Source organism: Lonchura striata, chromosome 24 (genome assembly GCF_046129695.1).
Source record: "Lonchura striata isolate bLonStr1 chromosome 24, bLonStr1.mat, whole genome shotgun sequence".
Taxonomy (NCBI): Eukaryota; Metazoa; Chordata; class Aves; order Passeriformes; family Estrildidae; genus Lonchura; species Lonchura striata.
This window is the reverse complement of record NC_134626.1, coordinates 2030205-2046980: the sequence shown is the minus strand read 5'-3', so window position 1 is coordinate 2046980 and position 16776 is coordinate 2030205. Positions and strand designations below refer to the sequence as shown.

Below are 16776 nucleotides of genomic sequence, written 5' to 3'. Positions count from 1 at the left end.
TACTCACTTATAAACATTAAAGTATGCAAAGCAGTCAAAATGCTACTGAAACTTGAAATTCTAAAATTTTCAGATTTTGTTTGAAGGTGAGGGAAGGCTAAAATTATTAGCAAACACTACTCAGTGCTGCCACCCAGCCTCTTAAACCTAAACCTGAGCAATTTAAACAGAATTAAAACCATGCTAATTATAAGAACTTACCATGAGGTTCCTTGCAGGGGGTCACAGTTAGTCTTTGGAGGTCCAACAATATCATTTTAAAGAGTTACTCAGAAGAAGTAGCTGGTAATAGTGCAAGTGCTAAAATGCAAAATTCACAGATGGGACAGTTTGGAGATTATTCTGATTAAGGTGCAGAAAAAAAATGTAAGCAACTTTTTCAGTGGAATATGAACAAATGTGCGGAAATTCTTTCTCAGCCTGGGTGTTTAGAAACCCTCTTTAAACCAAGCACATTAAGGCACAACTGATTTTTTAATTCTGCAGGTGGAAAACTCAGTCATGCAGTTTTGTTTGCTGTTTAGATGCTCTGCTACTCACAAGCCTCAGTGGAATAGAGTAATGAAGACTCACTTGAAAATTACATAGGTTAAAAACTGTGTAAATATCCATATTCAGACTATTCACAACTACAGCACAGTATAATGGTGTATACAAAAATACAGATCCAAGCTTCAGTGGGTTGCAACCCCAAGTACACAACACAATTCCTCAAGCTCATACAAGTGGAAATAACCTTCCCCTAGTTTCTGCTCTAATGCCGTGCTCTTTGTTAAGCTGCCGCCTCCTACGTGACACCTCTGTACCCGTCATAACTCAGTTCAAACATTATCAGTCTGTGTATATTTACAGTGCTTTATTAATCTGGAAAGTCTTTCCTGTGACTACTTTTAACAGGAGTTAACAGCATTCTTCTGGGCTGGAAGTGTGGCAGAAGCCCGTTTCCCATGAGTGGGCTGATATAAAAACAAGTTAAAAACATCCATCCCCAAAGGAGATGTGGACAGAAATCCATCATGACAGAAACTGTTTTCCCCAACCCACCTCTGATAAGGAACTTCTATTGCTAAAAGAACAAGTTACGTTCCTTGGCACAGATGAAATCTGGAGGGAGCTGCTTACCAGTCTAGGTGCGGGCACCCCAAGGTGTGGGACCTGGATTTTAGATCTATGTCACTGCACAGTGCAAGGGTACAGTGGCTTAGAGCAGTGTCAGGTATCGATACATGCTGAGCGGTTGCTCCTTTAGAACCTGCTTATCTGAAACAAACTGAGTGACTGCAAAAAGCTTTACAGAAGTTCATTGCAAAAGGGTAAAATTAATTAACTGCTATGAATTCTTTGCATTCAGGGCTGCAAAACAAAGACACATATTACTTAAATCTGTTTTATTTAAGAATTTCCTACAGTGACAAATCTTATAAAAAGCATCCAAACACGAAACTGCAGCAAACAGCATTCTTTTGGATATCTTACAGACAGTGGAACTTCCACCCTGGAGAGGCACACTGAGCTCTAGTGATCTCTGCTGAAAGAGCTACTGCAAAGCACACCACAAGCTCAATGTTCTCATCACAAACCCCCATCGTCTTCAAGTCACATTACCACACTTACAGATCATTAACAGAAAAAAAACACACACCATACAGCATTCACAGCAGTTGACATAAGGGAAAAGAAATACAAATATTCCATTTCACGTAACACATTCAACTAATTGATTAACTAGGTAGAGAACCCACTTAAAGTCTTCCACATGTGGATGTCCTTTGAATGCAATAAACACTCGTACGTTATCTGCTATCATTGCTCTCCGCACACTCTCTCACCAAAGCCACAGGATTGAGAGACATCTCGCCAAGTCAAATAAAATCCTATTAATGCACCACCAGGTCTCTGCATGCGCTCGCTCCTTTATCTCGCACATACCAGCCCTCTCATGCCTCGGCACCACCACCAATCCCACACATGGTTTCAAAAGTTCAAACAGCCTTCTGGTTCCATCTCACAGCCTTGCGTTCACAGCGTTGATACGACTCCATGAAATAAAGAGTAGCGGATAAAAATGGAACACCCACCGTCTAAGACGCAGCATGTGCAGTGTGATGAAGTATTCTTGGATGAGAAAGCATGTAGACAGAAGTATTCCTAAGGCAGAATATTTACAGCACTGCTTTCAATGAAGTGCTTCTTCCATACACATTTGAAATGAGATGAACTGCGGAGATTAAATGAAGCCTTCATATCGTACTTTAGTATGGAGGGGAGACAGTGTTAAAAAAAACAAACAAACAAACAAATATGACACTGTGTTGTCCAACGGGGCGCTTGGAGAGTCTTATGGTGGGATCAAATTAAAAACAAGAGGGAGAGAATGCTGTTTCTGACCAATGGTTCCATTTTGAACATGCAAAGAATTCAGGTAGCCGGGAAACAAGGGATAAAGTATTACAGGAGAAATCTTTCCTATCGACTGTAGTGTTAGTTCACCTATCAGGCAAACAGCAGTCCACTTCCAAACATTCAGAATTCCAACTAGATATGTAACAAAACTTAGAAAATTCCTTTTACCTTTTTCTGTTTCTTTTTTTTCTTTTTTTTTTTTTAGAAAAGAAAAAATGTCAAAAATACTGCTGAATATACTGCACACTGAACAAATTCATTTGGAAAACTTTAGTATATACGTAATTTACAGTATACTTACCATGAGTTAGAAAAATTTGATTTCCCACCATAGAGTCAGTATCAGAGCCCACTGCGTCTACATTCCCCAGCCTGACGACTTGGAATCCATGCTTGAACCAAAGCCTCCGTTAAACCCACTGCTGGAGCCTGCATTCGAGGCTGAGCCCCAGCCTATTGCTGCCCCTGAGTTGGACCCTCCGTACGAGTTGTTGCCTGAACTAAAACCCTGGTTCTGCTCCCGCTGCATGTTACCCTGAGGCTGGTTGTTTCCCGAGGGCCCTGACTGGTTCTGCTGGCTGGCCAGCATGCCCATCATCCCCCAGCTGCTCTGCAGGGCTGCCTGCGCTGCTGCCATCATGGCAGGGTTGATGCTAAAGGCCCCAAAGTTCATACCCCCACCCATGTTGCTGCCCTGGTTGTTGCCCAGTCCTCCCCCACCTCCTCTGCTGTTACCAAACCCCCCCTGATTCCCAAAGCCTCCAGGATTACCACCAAATCTTCCACCTCTCTCTAACTGTCTACTGCTATTGTGCTTAGGTTCAGCATTGGATATATGTACGCTGATTCCTTTAATGATCAAGTCCTCTCCACAAAGAGACTGGGCAACCTATAAGAAATAAGGGATTGATTAAATGTATGTTAGATGTCTTTTTTTTTCAAAAATGTTAGCAGTACAAGACAAAACACAAAGCATCCCCTACAATTCTGAGCAGATATTTATCCTGCAAAGAAAGCATATGCATGTACTTAATTCAATTTGAAGTGATTTAGCTTTACATTCATCACTACACTAATCACAGTACAAAGTCTTGTCTGCACAGCTGCATCTAAAAGTGTACTCTCAGTCCATTCAATAAATCAGACAGTGGACAAGTAAGCATTTCATGTGTAGTTCCAGAAACTATACTTTATCATGCTACTAAAATGTAGTCTATGAAGTTAAAATATTTTAAGACTTACCTGATCATCTGCAAACGTAACAAAAGCAAAAGCTCGGAAGGGTTTAGGAATGAAGACATCTACCACTTCCCCATACTGGGCAAAGAACTGTCGGAGTTCATCTGCCGTCATGTCCTCGGTGCAGCGTCCAACAAACACCTTCCTGCTGCGCAAAGGTTCGTCGGGACTTTGCTGGAGAGAATTGAAGGAAAAAGGTATCACAACTACAGTCCTTGAGAACTGAGTTACAGGATGGCAAATGACACTCTTAATCTAGCCTGTTCTGAGGGCTGCTGATGGAAGAAAGTTTGAGATGGCAGATTTAAGACTTAAAAAGAAATAAAATCTTAAAATTCTATTCCAAGAACATGGCTGCACCTTGGTAGAGGTGGGGGGGAAGAGCCTTAAGAAAATGACCATGGGAGCAACACACAGGGATGGTGACAAGGCCACTACAGAAGAACACTTCTTTGTAATAATTGCATAGAGAGACAAGAATAGAAGCTATAGGTTCAGTTTGGAGCTCAAAGACTTGTTCTGCTCTTCCCCAAATTACTGATTCCATCTGCTTTATTCTGCATTTATTCATGCAACAGGCAAGTTAGGCAGGTATTGCTGGACATCAAACACAGATTTCTATCTGTACTTCATTCCCTCACATAATGAGCGATTTTCCCAACATTTCAAATTACTTCCAGTTCACCCACCTGCTGCCTGTTTTCCTCCCTTACTCTCACTTGTTCTTTTCATTCATAGCAAAGCCACATCTGAGAGCGGACAGTTATTCTGTGCAGTTGCTCTCCCCTAACACAGCTGATAAAGAGGTGCACTTGGAGTGTTTGGTACAAATAAAACCAGCAGTAAATCCCAAAGTACCTTAGAGTTGGGAAGTTTACAGTCACACCATCTTCCATCGATCATGTGACGCTGAGACATTACTTTCACTTGGGTTTCGTAATCCGTGAACCGAACAAACCCAAAACCTTTTGAGTGGCCTGTTTTAATATCCTTCTTAACCTAGGTGGAAAAAAAAAAAAAAACAAAACCCAGAAGTAACCACTAGTATGGAGCATGTTGTTTCTGAATGAATTTGGTAAAAATCTGTTTGAGAGCTCATCTGTCTTACAACCATTCTTACATAGCAACTTCTAATTCCTTAACATCTTCTCCCAAAATTAACAGGTGCATGGAAAAAAAAAAGACATCCTTAGAAAGAGACACGGTTTCTGATCTTGTCCAAGTTTATAAAGCTCTTTTGTTTCCACTTGCTTTTTTGGGAGCCTGATATATACCCAGTGTCCCTCCTTACTTGAGCTACAAATGGATTTTACCTGCACCATCAGAACTTCTCCAAAGGTACTGAAATATTCCTTTAAGTCTTGTTCAGTGGTTTTCCAGGGAAGACCCAAGACTATTAAATCTGAAGTCTTCTGTACAGCTCGTTTCACTTTCACAGCCGATGATGCATCGGTTTCATCCATTTTTCTCTTATTATCTGAATATAAAAAGGTACATTAGACATCCTCAGCGCTGGAAATTGACCCACTGACTATGAACTGCATGGTGTTAAATTATAACCCGTGATGAGGAAGAGTACAGACTGTAAGAGACACACATCAGCTGTTCAGGGCTAAATGGAACACATATCTGCCTGCCCTGAACCAAAGCCAGTCCACAATCGAGTCCTCTTCCAAAATACAAACTGACCCAGTTAGTTCTGCATTAGTTTACTGAAGAATTATCCAGCAACATTCACAGTCCTATAAGGTGGGGAAAACATGAACTTCTAACAAGACTACTTCACTAGCAATTTATTTACTTCCTCTCATTTTTGGGGGGTGGAGCAGGGTGGTCAAGTTTCTCCTTTCCTGTGCACTTCTAAGTGGTATCTCTGACCAAACCATGACTTGAGGAAAACTGTGTGTGAGTACAGAGATTACAGAACACTACAGTGCAGTACAGTACACTACAGTACCCTTTGAAGGCTAGCCTTCAAGGATAAGGCAAGACTTTGTCTTTAAAGTACTTGTTTAGGTAGAGCGTTAAAAAAATACAAAACTCAATGGGGTCAAACCTACTCGGCAGAACAGACACCTGAATAAACAATTGATCTCTGTGAATCAGAGAGTTAAAGAGTAACACGTTGCTGTGTTAGATCAGCAGTGACTGGGACCTTAAAGAAAGCAGCCCTGAACAGAGAACTGAAGCCACGAGGACAAACCTTTGGGATAATTCACGACGTAGACGAGGTTTCCCCAGCCGGCCTCCGGGGCGTGCAGGATGCCCTCGACCAGCCGGACTCCTCGCATGCACTGCGACACTGGGTTTCTGTAGCGCAGACCGCACGCCCCAGGGAACTGCGCCGTCACCGTGGACAACAGCACCGTGCCGTCGTCCTCCGACGGGATTTCGATGGGCTCATCGTTCTCGTCCTCCGTCACCCGGATATACTCCGACATTTTCGCTGGAAGTTACTAAGTACAAAAGGGAAAGAGCAGGCGTAAGCGATCACCCTATCCCCCCCTGACTTGGCTTTCATCTTCGCCCTGAGGCACGAATCTCTTTATTACACAACACGAGAGCACCGAAACGCGCTATTCATTAACACTAAGGCGTCCGGGCCTGCTGTACACCTCTGCCCGTCCTGGAGTTACGGAGATACCAACAGCGACTTGGTCCCCGAGCACGGCGGAAATTCCCAGGGGCGCCATGAGCTCCCCCCGAGAGGCTGTGAGCACAGCCCCCCTCGGCCTCGCCGCCTGCCCGGCCCGCCCAAGCCCGCGACCTCCGGCCGCGGCTCCACCCGCCCCAGCACCGCGCGCAGCCGAACCGGGCCGGGCCCCACCCGGCCGCACTCACCAGCCAGGGAAGGGAACGACGTCCCGAGAACCCCTCAGCACCACCTCCACTGCACTCTATCCGCCGCCGCACAAAATGGCGGCCGCGGCACCTCAAAGGCCAGGCCGGGCCGCGGGCCGAACTATTCCAGGCGGGTGACGGGGGGGGGGGCGAACTGCGGCGGGCGCTCGGAACGCCGCAGAGCGTGAAGCCCCGGCCGTGCCCCAGCGGGCGCCGCCCGCTCGCAGCCGGAGCTCGAGCGGCGTTCTCGGAACCGGCGGCGGAGACGGCAGCTCTCAGTGCCGCGCTCCCCCAGGTGCGGGGCCGGTGGTGCGGTCGTGCCCGCGCCTGCGCGAGCGCGGGAGCTGCCGGGAGCCGGCGCCGCGCGGGACCTGTCCGTGAGGGCGGTAACGACACAAGTGCGAATTCGGATTTGGCTCCCGGGACGGCCCCGAGTAGCTCGCCCGGAGCAGCCGCTGGTAAAGACAGCCTTGCCGAAACTCTGCGACGCCTCTCTCCCGTCTCCGCTACCAGAAAGAACCAGGGCACCTAATTTAAGGGGAAAAAAAACAAAACAAAACCGAAACAAACAAACAAAAACCCGCAAAGTGCCAAAACCCAAACTTGTTCACCTGACGTGTTGAGGGGAGACCTCATCGGAGCCTACAACTTCCTTGTGAGGGCAGCGCAGGGGTAGAGTTCCGATCTCTGCTCTCTGCGGCCACTGACGGGACCTGGGTCAGAGAAAGTTCAGGCAAATATATCAGGAAAAGATTCTTCCCCCAGAGGATGGTCGGGCAGGCTCCCAGGGCAGTGGTCACGGTGCCAAGGCTGCCAGAGCTCGAGGAGTGTTTAAACAAAGCTCTCAGGGACAGGGTGGGATTGCTGGGATGTGCTGTGCAGGAGTTGGAGAGTTTGATGTTATGGGTCCCTTCCCACTCAGAAGATTATGTAATTTCTAGAAAAAAAAACTACGAAAACCAACAAAATAAGCAAAAAAACCTCAAGCAAACAGAAAACAACCAAAACCCCCTCCCATAACTTAAGAGTAAAACCAAACCAATCACAGTCCGCACAGACTCTTCTAACAAGGCCTAAGTAGTGGTGCAGTGTTTCCAGGGTACAATGAGAGGTCTCCACCCCTGGGGAGAGCTTTCCTGTGAATCATCTCAAGTGTACCCTGGGCTCTTCTAGTTGCACAGGAGGAGATTCCACACTTGCACTTGAAGATCCCTTTTTCACAGAATTGGACAGAAGAGAAAGGAAACATTAGAGATGCAATCAGCTGTTATCAGCATCACCCTGGAAGTGTCGGCGTTGAATGTTATGTATAAGTTGGAAAAGGACACAAGCCCTGTTGCCAACAGAGGCATGTGAGCAATACTGGCTGAGTATAGCTCTTGAACAGCATCATTTTGCACTGAGTAGGAAGAATTGATCCAACATGCCTTCTGCAGATTTTATGCAAGTATTCCCTGAGGAAGAGGTAGATTAACCAGGCTGACTACGGCAGAGTTTCATTATTAGTAAGGACAGATGACTCTACTACTAGAAAAGGTTAATCCAGTACCTTGCATTAATGGCTTCTGCTGAGAGTATTTAAGACTCCCACTTTAGATTTCTTCAAGTGCAAAAATTGGCTCCCAGCACCACTGAAGTTCAGCTCATCCATGCCAGTGAGGAGACTCAGTCTTGCCATTTAATTACCATTTTAACAGAGTTCTGAGAAGACCTGACTAGACAGAGGCTAACAAGAGAAGGTAATGCTCTTGAAATGTGTACCTTTTCTAGTGATTCACAATATACAGCCCAAAGCCAGTTCTGTTGTTGTCAAGTCAGCATGGAGGCAGCCAGTGTCATGAACATGGCATGCTGTGAGGATGGAGTGGTAATTGTGTGTCAGCATTATGTGCTGCACCATTTCCACTCAGAGTTCAGCAATAGCACTGTTGAAGAGGTTGTTGTGGTGCTGAGTCAGAGTGGCCTCCATCTCACACAGCATCTGGTGGTAATTTCACTAATGAGCAGAGTAAGCACCAGCCTTGGACTAGATTTTGTGCAGGTAGAAGCTTGAGAACAGGGAGCTCTGTGCTGAATGTAAAACAGGGAGGGAAAGGACAATTAGCCACGAGTGACTTCTGCCCCCAAAACTTCCTCAGTTTTGGCAACAAACAAGCTTAGAATTAAGCAAAGGTTGAATCGGGATTCTTGCAGCACTTCCGTTCTGTTATTTTGCATTATTATTAGGTTTAAGTTAAGCAATTAACAGTAGTATTGCTCTTGAAGTAAGTACACCAGCGGGCATACCACTAGTTAATTCACCAGTTCCTTCACACTGGCAATTCCAAGGGCCCATAGGTGCAGACAAATACAATATGTGGTACTAGCCATCATTTAAGTGCGCCCAGAGGCACAAAACAAAATGCAATGCAATAACTGTTTGCTGCTCTGGGTTAAGTGTGCTCATGGGTACAAGCAAACTCAGTATAATGATCAACTCTTCACCCTCCCAAAAGAACCTGGAATAAAAAACATTATCAATGGGCACTTAAATATAAGCTCCTTATACAAAAACCCCCATGCAACTATGGGTACATGAAAAACATGAAATGCCTGGGCCTATTCCTAATTACAGAGCAGTAAAAGACAGGACAATTTCATGAATAATGGTGTATTGGTCTAGTCAGATTGATAAGGAGGATGAACAGTTTCTCCATAAATACCTACCAGAATTAGAGCTTTCCATTTACAGGCAAATTATCAACATAAAAATTTTACTCATGCCCATCAGTCTACAACAACTACTAAAGAAAAGTTTCCCTGAAACAAAGTAAGTAGTTTTCACCCACATAAAGTACCTGAAAAGATTTCTTAGTCCATGGTACTCACACTCCTAATTCCCTCAGCTAAAACATCACTTAAGGCTTCATTATAGTGCCTGAAATATTTAAGGCAATTTTTCCATCATCCTATGAAATGATGATTCCAATTATCTCATTTCTAATCCACCTGAGATAGTTTAGTCCCGTTGCATAAAGAGGAAGAGTTTCTGCATTCCTTTTGGTTCATACTAATGTTCATACCATGTTACTTAACTCTTCCAGACTGATTAGAACAGGTGATGTGTTTTTTTTAATCTCTCAGCAAACATATTGACAATCAGATTTTTTATAGGTTTGGCTCTTTTAAAGTTCCAGAAGGGCTCAGTGGCTCAGTCTGGGTCCTTTCAGCCCTAGTAGCTATTGGGTGAGGCTTGTTGGAGTGCATGTCACTGGAACTCCAAGGCTCACCAGCCAGGTGTGGTGGTGTCCTGGCTGCTACTCAGCAAACCAGCCCCAGCAAACAGAAGGACTGGCCTGGCTGAGAGCTCTGGTAGGAACTAAGAATCTTCTGTAGTTACTGGAAACCCAAATGGTGACCAAAAGGCCTCTCTGAGCTCCAAAGCCATTACTGGCATTGGCCTGACCTTTACAAGCTGCGAAGAGAACAGTGGGGATTATGTGACATCTCCATCCTCCTGTTTGAGTGGTGCCTGTGAGAACTGTCAAACAATTGCAGCTTACACAGGGAATACAAAAATCACTTTACTCTGTTTTGTTTGGCAGAGTTAGATCAAACCATCTTCAAGTCATCTCCCTTGCCTTTCTAGAGCATCCAATAGCAGAGCCTGGGAAGAATTTCTCCCCATGATTCACAGAGGTATCTAGTCAGTTCCTGATGCTGATGTGCCATGCAGCTTCCAAAGGAATTTGATGCCTTTTATGCTGTAGTGGAGCTGGGATCCAGAGCCTGGGATTCAGAGTCTCTTTTTGGCAAGATTCTATAGTAACTCGTAGCAAGGAAGAGCATGAACTTCCATTGGCATCGGTTGGCATAAACCAAAGGATAAAGGCCACAGACTAGGAACTGGTAAAAAAAATTGCATGTCTTGGTGTGTGACAGGTTCTAAATACCAAATACAACATTGGAATTTATAGAGGGGGTTGGAAATAGAATCTTTCAAAAGCCACAGGTGGCTTGGGTAAGGTGTAGCAAGTACTCTGTAACACCTGGAATAGTGTGAAGGACAGCTTTGGCAGGATTTGTTCACAAGCTGTTTTGTCTAGTTTTCCTTCTATGTTTTTTATCTTTTTCTGCTTTTCTCTCAAGGACAGGGCAGACTGGTTTTGAATAATGCTGGTTTTGAATAATGCACATTGAAGCAAGAGCTGAAGGATAAGACAAAGACTGTTTTTAAAAGAGGCTTTACTGCCTCGTGATTTTTTTTTAAATACATTTACTGAAGATTTATGTAAAATCTATTTTTTGTCTACTTAAAATATCTCAAGTGGATGTACAGGTCAAAATTTAATGCATATGGGTTTTCATTATTTTAAATCATTTGCAATATAAATGATTTATGATGACATCAGACCGTTGTTCTTTGGCTGTCCACCATAAATTGAGGTCCACCCAAATTTCCAGCCTTAGCTGTATTTCTGCATTCGCTGCCCCAGTATCTATACTATCAGTTCTGTGATTCTTCATGTAAATGACTTTGAACAACGAAAGGAAGGGAACACATAATTTGCCTTAATACAGGTAATTTTGAAAGAGGAGCAAGACCTTTACATGAGAAATAGTTGACATCCACAGAAAGGGGAGAGCTAATGCTTGTAGAAGTGAAAGTCATCCTTGATGAGGGTGGTGAGAGCTACCGATCAACCAAACGTGACCAAATGGACTTTTCGTGTAGTTGAAACTGCCAGAGGTGATCGACTTCTATCTTTCTCTTTCTGAATTTTTTCATGTCTTCTTTTTGCCCTTAAGTTTATAATGCAATTAATTAATCCAGTTCTTGCCAGTAATGTTGTAGGTAACTGCTTGGAAAACTGTGGTATTAGGATAAGCCAGGCTCCCCAAGGTCATTCTGTAAGCCCACAGTGAAAAACCTTTGTGAAGCCTGACACCCAGAATTGTGCTCTCATGACAAACTTGCTCCTAACAACCATAAAAATTTTGAAACACTCAGACTTTTGGAAGACCTTGTGAAAACTGCATTCATTATCATGTTTGCAAGTTGTCCTATGACAGTTAATGTATACAGACTTTTGGATCCATCAAAACCTATATTTGAAGCCTTCCCAGCTCAGTAGTTACTGAAAATTGCTGCCACCAAGCAGCTCTTCTGTGGCTGCAACTACAAGAATTAAACCCTGAATTCTGCCCAGATTCTCATCCGTGGATGTCATCTCAAAACCTATGACATCAAGACTCTGCCACACCTCTAATGTCTGTTCATGAAACTGAAAGACACTGAAATTTGAAACAACATTGCATTTTTGAAAGCTTCCCACATCACTTAGCCTTGACACAGCCCCCTTCCTGCTCTGTCAAAGGATGGATTTCTGTTTTCTCAGTTCCATGCATTACTGCTCATGCATGTAGTTTTCAGCATATCTCCAAAATTTGACCTGCGTGAAGAATTGTAGTAATTCTGAGCCATATCATAAATTACACCAACATGCTAAGGGGAATCCTACTGCTGACATCCAGGCTGTCTGTGCAGTCCTCTAGGCATAGGAGTGTCTGACAAGGCCCATTTATCTTTCTTTGCTGTCTTTCGTACTGTGTTTGTCCTTAACTAAAAACCAGCGCTGCCAGCAATCTCAACCCTGAAGTCAGAGCAGGGTCAGATGTTATGGTGGGCCTGCATATGCTTTTCTGCATTTGAGTTTCCAGAGGCTTTACCATGATGAAATCCAGCAAGAAAATCTCAGTGTAGTCCTGATTTATATGCAAGAGTGCAGAGGACAGCAAAAGCTTTTAGTATCTTGGGAAGTAGTTAGGGATTAAGGCCAAGGAAAGGACAGTCACGTCAATTACATCCTAAAAAAAGAAAATTCAAGAGAAAGTCCTGGCTCCTGGACTGTTTCTGGGCTGGCAAATGTTCACAGTTTCCTTGGCAGATCCTGCTGAAAGCTAATGGACCCATTTAGATCCCTCCTATACTCCATGGCATCCTTTCGACCATTCTGAGGGAGGCCTGGTGGGAGTCTGATAATTCAGCATTTTTTTCTGAAATTAAATTAGGGAATGCATTCAGTATTTTAGGATCCCTGATGCACTCTTGTCAGGAATCTCCACTGAACCCAGTGCTTCATTCCAGATGTGGCTGACGGAATAAAACCTTATGCAAAGTGCAAGGCTGACACCTGGAGGGACTGGAGAGGCAGACGGGGAGCCTGCAGCAGCCACACATCCTGCAACACAGCTGGGTGGGGAAAACTCAGAGGGGGTGGCACATCCCAGGATTTGAAAGTATGCTTTCCTAGTGAAGGGATGTTTTCAATATGCTTCTGTCTCCCTTTTTCCAACAATAAAGAAAAATACAGATTTCTATTTCAGATTTTCCATGCCTATTTTTAGGAGCAGAGAAGAAACACAGGAGCTGTGTCTGTATCACTTCATTATTCACTTCTTCCATGCTCAGAAATATTTGGATCAAAACTTATCTTGGTCAATAAGCTGTTACAAATAATGCAAGGTTATTTTTTCTGTTGGTTGGTCTACTATATTTGAATTGCTGCATGTCAGACTTCCCACTGGTTTGCCATTTGTTTAACTCTGTGTTGAGTTCTGAAACACAGACTTGCAGAGCAATTCCTGCTGTCAAAGCTGCAGCTGGAATATTTAGCATTAGGTAGAGTTTGTTCTTTTCACGTGTGGTTCTGCCAGCACCCACAGTAAAGCTCTTCCTGAAGCTGATCCTAATTAAGGAAAGCAAAGCAGCTTGTGGGACAAAGTCTTCATGTTTTTGAAGTTTGCTTTCCAGCCTGGCAGTCAGTCTTTCATAACACTTGTTCAAATCTTTTCAGTAATCTCTCTTCGCTGCCAGGAATTGTCTCAGTATTAGTGAATGCTTCTTTTGCTTGATCTAGTTTTAGAATATGTTAATAACCCAGTTATTTACTGTTTTGGCATTATCATAAATTTAGTAGCTCGCAGACCCAAAGATTAGATGTCCATTACATATCCTTAATTCTCTTTGTCATTTCCAGTGTGGTTCCAATCATAAAATTTGCTTACCAGTGAGTAGTTGCTTATGGAAATAGGAAAAATAAACCAACAAAAAACAACAGCCAAGAGTTATTTTCATGACTCTTTTATGCAGTTCTATTATCCTATCTGCAGTATAGCTCCCCAAGTCTCACATGTCTTCTCTGGTGTACATTGATACTGACTGCCTGCATTTCTTTCCCTTCTAGCCTTCTGACTCCCAAAATATCACTGATGCTCTGTTCATCCCAATGAGCATACTACAAACATTCTCCACTCAGACTAGCCTCAAGGGTGAGCCATGAAAACACTCGCTCCATTCTGGGGAGCAGAAGAGAGGTGCACTGAAAGCTGAGGAGCAGCACGGGACATGGGGTGTTGCTGGGGATGCTGCTTTTCAGCAGAGAACTGGAGGTCTAATGCCATCTCTGTGGCATACTGTTTCTTCAGTGCTTCTCATTACCTGTGCCATGACTACCCAGGCAGTAACATCTTTCTCCCCTCTCCACCCAGAAATATTGCCAATGATGGACTGTCAGTTGTGCTGCTTTACGCAGGATGACTTGTGGTTACTCAGTGATGTGGACAAATTCAAGATCAAGGGTGAGCCCTGGCCACTAAACTTGTTTCACTTGTGACTCATTCCAGACTTAAAACCTGGCTCTTGCTGACATTTTCTTAACCCAATTTGTCATCCTTCTAGCCCCCATTATCCAACCCAGGCAAAAGATGTCTAGATAGGTTCTATGCAAATTTTAAGTAGAGCCAGGTGCCACAGCTAGATTCTAGAGGGAGTTGCAGTCATTAAACATGTGCTGGTAAAATAACTTCTATCATAGATGCTTCCAAACCCAGTGACTCTCTCTGCATAGATATTGTCTAGTCTCTCATTCTTCCAGCTTGGCACCAGTGTGGGGAAGTGTCTACATTCATACCTTCAGACCTGTGTGTGTTCCCAAAAAGATCAGCAAAGGTAAATTTAAGAACATATTTAAAGTTAAGGGAATTATCTTTCTTCAGAGTTGGAATCTCTGACTACCTCTTCCTAAGTGAGTCCCTCTGAATCTTTGCATTTTTCCAAAAATAAAGCATTGAAATTAAGAATAACTTGCTGCCTTCTAGAGAATTCATCATTTCCAGCTTGAAATCCAGGAAGCATCAATCTGCTTTGACAGTGGAGTAAAGAGCTGTAAATGGAGTAACCTGTCAAGGTAGTGTGACTTAATTTCTCAGAGAAAGATCCCTTTTTTAATAAATGAAATGAAAATGCAAGCAAAGTGAAATAGCAGGAAATGTCACACTTGATTGTCTCTCAGTAGGACAGAAATTAGATAAAAAGAAGGCAGGGTAAACGACAGGGTTTTACATTTAATGAGGGAAGTAACAACATAAACTGAGAATAATAACATCCACTGAAAATCTATGCGCAGCAACCCGAGTATGTCAAAGGGGTGTGTTCCCACAGAAACATTCATTTAATGTACGCATTTTTCCTTGAACAAAAGGCGGGTTCTGTGCTGGGAGTGCAGGATTCGTGGAGATACTATCATCAGACATATGGGGGCAGCCTTACCTGCAGATTATCACAGTTTTGCAACACCGTGGCCAGGCCACTGCAGCCAGTGTGCTTTGGCCTCCCAGGTTCCCATGGCAAGCACTGGAGCTTTGTCCCTTTCTAAACAGGGGACCCATGCAGGCTTTCCAGATTCCCTTATTTAAAGGGTGTCCCTTTAAATAAACACAGAGATCTCAGACCAAATGGGAACTGAAGCCCAGGCTACCCTCGGTTATGAAACCTCCCTTTCAGAGCTCACAGGCTCGGGGGCTGCTGCTACACTCTGAGGTTAATAATCAGTTTTAATATTCACTTAGGGGGCTGTAAAAAAGAATGAAATTTTCCTAATTTGAAAATGGACTTGATTGGCAGCTTTATTATCTCTATAAGGTGCGTGGCATTCCACACAATCAAGTCATTTTTTAAAATAATCTCACTGCTTAAGTCGTACATGCTGCTAATTGCATTTTAATAAGTCTCTTTAAAATCTTTCCATATTTTTTAATATCCTAATATTAGATAAGTGATTGCTGGGGACACTGGAGGGCACTGAGGTTTATAGAAAGAGGAACACCATAATGAAGCTTTATTGGGATGGCATCACCAAACAATTGCTGTGATAGCAACACTCCCAAGCTTGGAGAAATGCCAGCCATTCCCCCCCTAGAAATGACTCAGGCACAATCCTCCCAAGCTCAGGACTGACACAGAAAATGGATGCTTTCTGGATCATAAAATGGCCTCTTTCCGTCTTGGAAACGACTGAGGAACTGTCCACTTTGGATTTGGAAAGGATTTGGGAACTGTGTTTTCTCCATTGAACAATGACCTTGAAACACATTTTTTGTTTTGCTTGGTTGTGGCTTGAAAATAAAAGTTAGTTTGTCTTTTTTTTTTGTTTTGTTTTTTGTCAGGGTTAGACAGAAGAAAGGTTTCTTTCCCAGCCCTATAGAGTAGCAGACAATGGGAAAGGCTTCCATGGAATTAGAAACTAAGACTGCAAGTAGAAGAGATGAGTCCATCTCAAAGATAAAACCCAGTTGGGAGAGCATTTGGGAAAAATGTAGTATGTTGTGGGGTTATTTAGTGTCTATATCTCCTGTATGGGACAGGGAGCATTATCCAAGAACACCAGTCCAAACTTAATCACTCTAAAATTAAAAAGCAAACAAATAAAATAGACAAGCAAAGATGCCAAACAACAGGGGGACTCAACTGACGAACTACAGATTCAAGTACTCTGAAGAACAGAAAATTTCTAACTCAGATCCAACTAGGAGCCCATGTGTGCATCCACAGGGTGAGCTATTGCAGCAGTTACAACCCAGTGGTGCAGACAAGTACTCCACGACATTCCATGTGCAGAGCCCAACATTTTCTGTTGGAAGTCTGTCTTTATATCAAAAGTGCTGTCTTGTCTCTGTATATAAAGCTATGTTTCTGGAAATTATGACTGTTGGGAAACTAATGCCACTTTTGGAGTAATTTAACACCATTGTCCATGAGGTAGAAATATAATCTCAAATTAATGTGTAACTGGCTTTTAGGGAAGTTCACTGGGATAAAGGAACTTTTTTTGCCAAAACAGAATGGCAGTGCCAAACTTTACATTATATTGCATTTTGCCCTCTGCAATTTGTGTACTGGAACCTGAGATCAAAAAGTTATTTTGAGTACAATAATGACTTTAATGTATTGCCTGCTTTTATATGATTTTTTCT

General features: G+C 43.2%; 1 protein-coding gene across 1 annotated transcript; it reads right to left on the bottom strand.

The window, feature by feature from the left end:
* Positions 1-1373: 1373 nt before the first annotated feature.
* Positions 1374-6686, bottom strand: TARDBP (TAR DNA binding protein). The gene is made up of 6 exons (XM_031506673.2): positions 6484-6686; positions 5846-6098; positions 4956-5119; positions 4501-4641; positions 3646-3816; positions 1374-3292 (listed from the first exon to the last, which is right to left on the bottom strand). Exons 2-6 carry the CDS (start codon positions 6081-6083, stop codon positions 2762-2764), a joined length of 1245 nt encoding a protein of 414 aa, XP_031362533.1. The 5' UTR covers positions 6084-6098; positions 6484-6686; the 3' UTR covers positions 1374-2761.
* Between the last annotated feature and the right edge of the window lie 10090 nt (positions 6687-16776).